This window comes from Rattus norvegicus, chromosome 3 (genome assembly GCF_021556685.1).
Source record: "Rattus norvegicus strain SHRSP/BbbUtx chromosome 3, alternate assembly SHRSP_T2T, whole genome shotgun sequence".
NCBI classification, from domain to species: Eukaryota; Metazoa; Chordata; class Mammalia; order Rodentia; family Muridae; genus Rattus; species Rattus norvegicus.
In genome coordinates, this window is record NC_141536.1 from 72,032,220 (window position 1) to 72,042,301 (window position 10,082).

Genomic DNA, 10,082 nt, shown 5'->3' on the forward strand with positions numbered 1-10,082 from the left:
AAATGGGGCCACGTAGAAATGAAAAGCTTCTGTAATCAAAAGGACAAAACACCAGCATAGAGAAGTGGAAAAATCTTCACCAATCCCACACCTGACATGTATACAAAATATATATTAAAAAATGAAAGAAACTAGACAGCAAAAAAATCAAATAATCATATTTGAAAATGGGATACAGATCTTCTAAAAGAATTCTCAACAGAGGAATCTTGAATGGCTGAGAAGCACTTAAATAAATGCTCAACAGTCTTATTCATCATGGAAACACGAATGGAAATGACTCTGAGTTCCCATCTTATACTGATCAGAATGGCTTAGTTCCAAATCTCAAGGGACAGCTCACGCTGGTAAAGATGTTGAACAAGGGGAACACTGCTCCCTTGCTGGTGGGAGTGCAAACTTGTGCAGTCACTTTGGAAATGAATTTGGTGGTTTCTCAGAAAATTGTAAATAGCTTTAAGACCCATCTGTACCACTCCTGGGGATATACCCAAAGTTGATCAACCATGGGACAAGAACACTTGTTTGATGATGTTCACAGCAATTTTATTCATAGTAGCCAGAAACTGGAAACAAACTAGATATACCTCCATGGAAGAATGGATAAGTAGATTGTAGTGCTTCTACACAATGGAATATACTTGGCTATTAAAAATGTCATTGTGAAATGTATAGGTAAACAGATGGAACTAGAAACAAACAAACACAAAAGCATCCTGTGCAGGGTAACCTAAACCCAGGAAGACAAATTTGGTATGTATTAAGTTACATATGGGGCTGGAGAGATGGCTCAGCGTTTAAGAGCACCCGACTGCTCTTCCAGAGGTCATGAGTTCAAATCCCAGCAACCACATGGTGGCTCACAACCATCTGTAAAGAGATCCGATGCCCTCTTCTGGTGTATATGAAGACAGCTACAGTGTACTTATATATAATAAATAAATAAATCTTTAAAAAAAGTTACATATGGATATTAGCTACAAAGTAAATGATAACCATGCCACAGTCCACAAACCCAAAGGAGCTATGTAACAAGAAGGAATAAGGGCCACAGGTGAATCTCACTGAGAAAGGGATAGAGGTAAGTCATAATGTTCAAAACTAAGCACATACATGGACAGATGGAAAGGTAAATGTCACTTTTATGTCCTCAGATGAAGTGATGAGATAAGTGCCATACTCAAGCTTTAAGTTACATGGCTCGGGCTGATCACAAAGTAGTTTCTTCTAAGTTCTATGTATCCCAGAGCCTAGATGTGGAAGCTTCTAGACTCCATACAATCTAATACTCAGCAAGCCCAGGCCTTGAAGGCTTTAACGTCCAGCCTTTGTCAGCTAACCTAGGCCTAGATTGTTTCAAACCTCTTGAGACTTACTGCAGACAAAACTTATTCTTCCTAGGTCCTTTTGAAGTCAGGCTGGCTGGTTTAATTAAGCTGTTCTGGATGAAACTCATCTCCAAGTTCATTGATTGCAGTTGGCTTCTCTCAGCTTCTGACTGAATTGCTCTGCTTGGAAAAACTGCCTCTGAACTAAACTGCTCCCAACTGACTCCTCTCCTCTCTGAACTGAACTGAACTTTTTCTCTCTCACTGTTCTTTAAGGAGCCTCTTTCCTCTCTGTTCTGAGAGTTGGGAATATCTTATCTCAAACTCATTCTATCAGTTTTTTTCTCAGATTCATCACTTCATAACTTTATCTGCCCCTCAACTAGATGCCATGGATTAAAGGGTATACTAAAGGGCCTTGTGCATTCCAGCCAGATGATTCAAAGGTGTGTCCTAGGGACATGGCAGAATTCTCGACAGAGGAGTTAAAAATGTGTATTCCAGCCGAAGAGATTAAAGGTGTGTGACTGTCTGCATTCCAGCCAGATCATATCTTTGGAAGTGATCATTTGCCAGAGCACCCATGTTACTAGACTAAAATTCCTCTATAGACTCTATATTTGTGGAAGGGTGGGTGGAAGCATGAGTGGTCAGGTGTTGGGAGGGCAGAGGAAGAGAGTACTGGGAGAGACAAGTGGAATGGGGTAGGAGAACATCCCTGGGACAACCTAGAAACCTAGAACAATAGAAACTCTTAGTAACTTATGAGGGTGACACTAGCTAAGACTCCTCAGAATGGGGGATATGAAGTCTGAACTAACCATCTCCTGTGACTAGGTAAGACATGAACCCAGCCAGAAAACCTCTGGCCTACAATTTTCCCTGCCTACAAGATGTGCACTGGTAAAAGTATAGCAGAAACTGAAGTAGTCAACCAAAGACTGGCCCAGTTTGATACCCATGACCTGAAAAAGATCCCACCACTGTCACTCTGATACTCTGTTACATTTGCACACAGGAGCCTAACATACTCCCATCAGATATGCAACTCACCTGCAACTAATGGAAACAGATGCAGAGACCCTCAGCCAAACATCATGTGCAGCTTGGGTAATCCTGCAGAAGGGGGGAAGAAAAGATTGTAGGAGCCAAAGGAGTCAAGGAGACCAAAACAAGAAGTGCTGAATCAAGTAACCTGGGCCCATAGGAACTCAAGGAGACTGAACTGCCAGAGAGACTGTGCATGTGACTGACCTAGGGTATCTGCGTGTATGTAACAGTTGTGTAGTTTGGTCTTCATGTGGGATTCCTAACAGCAAGGGCTATCTCTGACTCTGTTGACTGACTGGACTAAGCCAACTCGACTCCCTCATCTAGCCTCAATAGGAGAAGATGTGCCTAATCTTAATGCTAGATATGCCTGAGTGGGCTGATATCCTTGGGAGCCTCCCCTGTCCCTGCCCCTGCCCCCGCCCCTGTCCCGCCCCAACACCACCCACTGAAAAGAAAGTGTGGAGAAGTGGCTAGAGAAAAGGATAGGAGAAGAGGAGGGAAAGGAAACAAGATTAAAGGAAATTAATTCATTAATGATTAAAATTTAAAAGGTAAGTATGAAGTTTGAACTAAGAAAATGAATATTGGTAATATTGGCAAGTCGTTTTACATAGAATCCTGACAGGCTGTTTACTGAAAAATAGTTTTCATGTAGAGATATAAATATATTAAATCAGTGATTAAGACTGAACTTTAAATAAAAGCATGTATTTATTTTATAAATGCACATCACATGTGGATTAAATGGAAGTATTAATGAGGATATAATCATCAATGTGTAGGGTGTCTATGTCAGCATCGATTATCTTCTTACTCTTCCTTTATTTCTCTGACATAGGGATCTATATATAGGGTTAGACAGGGGCAAGTGTCAAGCACAAACACTTCTGAACATACACACTGTTGCCAATTTCTAACACTCCTTTCAATGTTCATTTTTCTTCATAATCACAAAACTGTAAATAAAACCAAAATGTATATGGGAGCAGTTACTTCTATTTCATTTTATTTTTCTCATTTAATGTATACATCCTATTGCTTAACTTTTGGACTGGAAGGAGAATTTTCTTGAATCAGGCCATAGCATGGGGAAGGACCATGATATCCCCAGAGTGGATATAATTTCCTATTTAAACAGCACTTGTGTTTGACAGTACATTAAAATGCTTGAAAGTGTTTTGCTTGAACAGATTAAAAAAATTAAAGGCTTAAAACCCAAAGTTACTTAACATTTTCTTTTACAACTCAATAAAGGTAAGATGTAGATTTAACCTAATATGACCTCAAACTACATGCCTACCTATGCCAAATATATATTTGAACTTGTCTCTTTTAAATACCAATATGAGATGGAATTGAAAAAGAAAATTGGAACAAATCTTATCTAAATTTTTATTTCAAATATTGTTTATTTTTTAGTCTTCTCATATTTTATGATATAGCTCAAAGAAGAAAAATATGAAGAATATAATATTGTATAAAAGGCCAGTGTATTAAAGAAAACTAACACAGACACCATCTTATATGGTAACCTGTATCAACTTGTTAACATAATTTTTTTCAATTATAGGTATTATTTATCTTTTGTCAAAGCCTTAATTTCAGCCATTCACATATTTATCTGCTTCATAGGAATAAGTTGGAGGTCATAGATTTTAAAATTTCAACATTTTAGGATGATAGAAAAATGAATTTCGTTAAAACATGTGTGCCACCTACTACAGTCAATGGTGTTGTTGGAGTTAAGGAATAAATACTGTAAGTGATTATAAAAATATTATACGACTTTTAACATGTGTGTGTGTGTGTGTGTGTGTGTGTTCAGTGATTTTTTGCAAAGAGAAAAACCTTTTTAATTCCTGTAACCATATAGGACTTTCAATATTTATCTTCACTTTTTATGAATTTGGTCAGAGAAATATAAATCCTGTGCATCATGAAACTTTAGGAAGGCCAATCTTTCATTCAAAGAAGATAACAGATAAATAAGCATAAAGTTCTTGAATAAAATAAAAGTGCCTGTATTTCAAAAAAGTGCTAGTGGCTTTCTTTCTTAGAGTATTGTTTGCGTTTTCCAAACGTTTTTTCAGTCAGAAACAATAGCAGTCAGGGCAAACATCTTAGAGACACCAAATTTCATAGGCAGAAAAATATAAGAATGCTTGCCTAGAGTGTGTAGGCTGGAACTGCCATGTCACAAAAAAAAAAAAAAAAAACTACATCAGTCCCATTTAAATATATCAGTATACTTCCAATATCATGTTGACATGTAACATTAAATGGTCAAGTCCCAGAATGTGAATAAATCTGAGGATAGTTTTAAAAATGAAAAATTGAGATGTTCCCTCCCCAAACCAGAAAACAAAATAAAAATAAACAGAAGATTTCTTATAGCTATAGAAGAATACAATTCTGGCTAATGCTGCTTTCCATTTAGTAGTTTGGAAGTATGATTAGACTTTTATTTAGAAATCTATTACACCATCGCTTTTATATTAGTACTTTTTCAACCTTCTGGGATGATCATTTTGAGGGCAATAATTATCTACCAAAATACAATATGTATAGCATGAATATACCATGAAATATTTTAAACTAATAATTTTCTTTTCTATTTAATCATTGCCTTTATAATAAGTTCTAGATTTAATTAAGTAGTTAAAAAAGAAATTTAATTATTCCATAACTTATTATTTAAGAAAATATAACTTTGTACTTCAGTTTTTACCACTTGGAGACATACTTCAACAATGTGAGGATTTATTTGGAATTTACTATTCCATATATATATATATATATATATATAATTTTCACAATATAATATTAAATTATTTTGAAATATCCATATTTTTACTGAGAGTATTATATAGTTTACTAGGTAGTCCTTATTTTATCTAATGTTTTAATTTTTAATGTGAAAGTCTGAAATGGAAAACAATTACATGTTAAAATTTGAAAAATGTGATTTCCATCTCACATAAGTGTTTGGTATATGAACTCTTGAACACACACCATGCCCAGTTTTAAAATTATTTTTAGAGGTCAGAACTCTCTAACTGTGCTAGTTTGTCTCTCTCTCTTTAGGTAGATAACAATGTGGCAATTGGGCAATAAATATTGAAAATAATGCCATAATGGAAAAATTATGTAAAATTGGAAATTATAATTCTTACATTCCCAATAGTGACTACAAGTCACATTATGTAGAAAGATAAAACTGCTATCAAATGAAGTTAAATACATTTATGGGAGTAGATAGCATAAATATAGGGAAATGGATAGATAACTAAAATGTTTGCATAGAAACATATTAACTTAGAGAAAAAGGGTCAGTATAGTCATAGCTTTTTAGGAAATTCATTCAAGGATTTTCAAACAATTCATTGTGAAAATCTGGAAAAATTCAATAAAATGGAATAATTATGTCAAGACACGTTTACAAGAAAACAATGAAAAGAAACACACCAATGTGACTGTTTCAATTCCCACAGCAATGTGTGCAATAAAGTTGACTGGGTTGATGGAAATATTTAGAAATCTTTAGGTTGAGAAATGGTAAATCCTCTTTCCTGCAGTAGACACATAGACTACCTTCCCTTCATTAAAAAAAAAAGATGATCTGATAATTTTAAATCAATCTTGAGTTTATATCTAAGTGCCATATGAACATGGAAATGGAATTAAATAACTTATTTCCAATTTAAAATCTTTACACTGAACATTCAGAATAATAAGAAGTAGCATCCGATGTAATGTGGCATCCTGATATTCAGCAATTTCATAGAAAAATAACACATAAACCAAATAATAATGTGAAATTACATTTGGTATTAAAATAAACAGCATGAAATTATTTTAAATATTTTAAGAGTATTTAACCATGTATTAAAACTAACCTTAAATTAATGGCAGGAGAACACAAATATAACTAGAAGCCTTCAATCTGAGGAACAAATGAATTATTAAAAAATGTAAACAGAAATTGCCCATTTTCCTAATGGCATGGCTTACAACCAAAATCACCCAAACACATAGCATTTAGTATATAAGAAAATATAAAAGACAAACAAAAAAATTTTTTCTGAAAACATTTGGAGCATGTAGAAGGCATGTAATTTTTGTTCATGACACTGAAAAATTTGCAAGAGTGTTTCTATTACTTTATGCATGATAAAAAGAATCCAAGGACAAGAAAATGCTTTACATTTTCCTTTGAATCATCCTTATAGATGAAATCCACAGAAATCAGGGCAGAGGACAACGCTACCACTGTGACACAGTTTCTCCTCCTGGGATTTTCAGACCTTCCTAACTTACAAGGGATTCTGTTTGGGATGTTCTCCATAATTTACTTAATCATCTTGATTGGAAATAGTTTCATAATTGTGATAACTAGAATTGATCCTGCACTACAGAAGCCCATGTATTTTTTCCTGGCAAATTTTTCTACTCTTGAAATCTGTTATGTATCAGTCACACTTCCTAGGATTCTGTTCAACATTGCTACTCAAGACAGAAGCATATCTGTACTGAGCTGTGCCACACAAATGTGTTTCTTCCTGATGCTGGGAGCCACTGAGTGTTTCCTGCTGGCTGTGATGTCCTATGACCGCTATGTGGCCATCTGTAATCCTCTGCACTATCCTCTTGTCATGAACCCAACAAAGTGCACTCGGCTGGCAGCAGGCTCCTGGCTGGGAGGTATCCCAGTCCAGATAGGACAAACCTGTCAGATATTCTCTCTACGTTTTTGCAATTCTAACCAAATAAAACATTTCTTTTGTGACTTACCGCCCATTCTCAAGCTGGCCTGTGGGGATACTTCAATACATGAGCTGTCTGTCTACTTAGTGGCTATGCTGTTTGTTGCTTTCCCTTTCACACTGATACTTGCCTCTTACAGCAAAATCATTGCCACCATTCTGAAGCTGCCAACAGCCACAGGACGGGCAAAAGCATTTTCCACATGTTCTTCCCATTTGCTTGTGGTGTTTTTGTTTTTTGGATCAGCTACTGTTACCTATTTGAGGCCAAAATCTACCCATTCTCCAGGAATTGACAAACTGCTGTCTCTGTTTTACACTATTGTGACTCCCATGTTCAATCCACTGATATACAGCCTTAGAAACAAGGAAGTGATTGCTGCACTGAAAAAGCTGTTACCTAAAAAGTAGTCCTTGGAGCTCTGGAACAAAGACAGATTGTTTCATACACAGTTACTGAACAAACAGGTCATCTTTTATTCATTTCATTGAAATATAATCAGTTTATGCTTCTAAAATGTCTGTGCACTTTTGAATGATAGCCTGAAATATATTCTTTTTTAACTAATCTGCATATTAATCTGTATATATTTAATAAAATATGATAAACAGAAATATTTTAATATAAATAAAGTACAATGTGAAGCAGTTTTATTAGGAAAACTTAGAGTAAACTTCTAAATTTTTTAAAAGCTTTATTTATTTTATGTATGTGAGTACACTGTTAACTTCTCCAGACACACCAGAAGAGGGCATCAGATTCCATTATAGATGATTGTGAACCACCATTTGGTTGCTAGGTATTGAACTCAGGACCTCTGGAAGAGCAGTCAGTGCTCTTAACTGCTAAGCCCAAGACTTCTAATTTTTGAAATTTGTGTTATAAATACACAGTTAATATTTTAACCAATAAGGGTTGGGGATTTAGCTCAGTGGTAGAGCGCTTGCCTAGGAAGCGCAAGGCCCTGCGTTTGGTCCCCAGCTCCGAAAAAAAGAACCAAAAAAAAAATATTTTAACCAATTATTATCTCATATGCTGGGATTCTCTCATTCAGCATTATATAAAATTAACAATAGTACTTTAATATCAATGTGCTTTATTGAATTGCTAAATGAATTAATAAAATTGTTAATATTAATATGATTTTTAGAGTTCTGGCAACTTCTGAATTTGTCATCACATACATAAATATGAAACAAATATTTCAACCTACTATTTATCAGTATAGTATTCACCCTTAAAAGTGTGATGAACTCAGCTTTTTTCCCACCCACTTATTATCAGTGCACAAAGGTATTGATAATATATTTGTTACATTTAACTTCTATCAGTTGTGTCCAACTTTCTGACATTTCAACAAACATGGTTTTCAACGAATCTTTCACAACACAATCTTCAGAGTTGGTACATTATATATAAAATGGGCATTTGATTAGATGGTTCGATGGGCAGCATAGTTTTCTCTGTAATCATAACCAAAAGTTCACTAACTATCACCTATGTTAAAATATGTGCATGATCATACATTTGTCTTTTGCAACACTACTGTAGGGAAGAGATAAAGGATCATTGTATAGCGTTGTTTGTGGCCAGTCTAGTTTCAATTAAATGAGGAGTACTGTCATTTAAAAAATAATGTGGAAAATTGAAACAGATGGATCACTACCGAATTCCTTCTATGAAGCCACAATTACTCTTATACCTAAACCACACACAAAGACCCAACAAAGAAAGAGAACTTCAGACCAATTTCCCTTATGAATATCGATGCAAAAATACTCAATAAAATTCTGGCAAACCGAATCCAAGATCACATCAAAACAATCATCCACCATGATCAAGTAGGCTTCATCCCAGGCATGCAGGGATGGTTTAATATACAGAAAACCATCAACGTGATCCATTATATACACAAACTGAAAGAACAAAACCACATGCATGATCATTTCATTAGATGCTGAGAAAGCATTTGACAAAATTCAACACCCCTTCATGATAAAAGTCCTGGAAAGAATAGGAATTCAAGGCCCATACCTAAACATAGTAAAAGCCATATACAGCAAACCAGTTGCTAACATTAAACTAAATGGAGAGAAACTTGAAGCAATCCCACTAAAATCAGGGACTAGACAAGGCTGCCCACTCTCTCCCTACTTTTTCAATATAGTTCTTGAAGTTCTAGCCAGAGCAATCAGACAACAAAAGGAGATCAAGGGGATACAGATTGGAAAAGAAGAAGTCAAAATATAACTATTTGCAGATGATATGATAGTATATTTAAGTGATCCCAAAAGTTCCACCAGAGAACTACTAAAGCTGATAAACAACTTCAGCAAAGTGGCTGGGTATAAAATTAACTCAAATAAATGAGTTGCCTTCCTCTACACAAAAGATAAAGAAGCCGAGAAAGAAATTAGGGAAACGACACCCTTCTTTTTTTTTTTTTTTTATTATCTTGAGTATTTCTTATATACATTTCAAGTGTTATTCCCTTTCCCGGTTTCCGGACAGACATCACCCTCCCCCCTCCCCTTCCTTGTGGGTGTTCCCCTCCCAAACCTCCCCCCATTGCCACCCTCCCCGCATAGTCTAGTACGACACCCTTCATAATAGACCCAAATAGTATAAAGTACCTTGGTGTGACTTTAACCAAGCAAGTAAAAGATTTGTACAATAAGAACTTCAAGACACTGAAGAAAGAAATTGAAGAAGACCTCAGAAGATGGAAAGATCTCCCATGCTCATGGATTGGCAGGATTAATATAGTAAAAATGGCCATTTTACCAAAAGCAATCTACAGATTCAATGCAATCCCCATCAAAATACCAATCCAATTCTTCAAAGAGTTAGACAGAACAATTTGCAAATTCATCTGGAATAACAAAAAACCGAGGATAGCTAAAACTATCCTCAACAATAAAAGGACTTCGGGGGGAA

The 10,082-nt window shown here is 35.4% G+C and overlaps 1 protein-coding gene across 1 annotated transcript; it reads left to right on the forward strand.

The window, feature by feature from the left end:
• Nucleotides 1–6,610: 6,610 nt before the first annotated feature.
• Or12e7 (olfactory receptor family 12 subfamily E member 7) lies at nt 6,611–7,555 on the forward strand. The gene has a single exon (NM_001000665.1). It carries the CDS (start codon nt 6,611–6,613, stop codon nt 7,553–7,555), a length of 945 nt encoding a protein of 314 aa, NP_001000665.1.
• Nucleotides 7,556–10,082: the final 2,527 nt, after the last annotated feature.

Excerpts from the sequence above, each read along its gene's own strand:
- Or12e7 (NM_001000665.1), top strand. The coding sequence starts at position 6,611 with ATGAAATCCACAGAAATCAGGGCAGAGGACAACGCTACCACTGTGACA.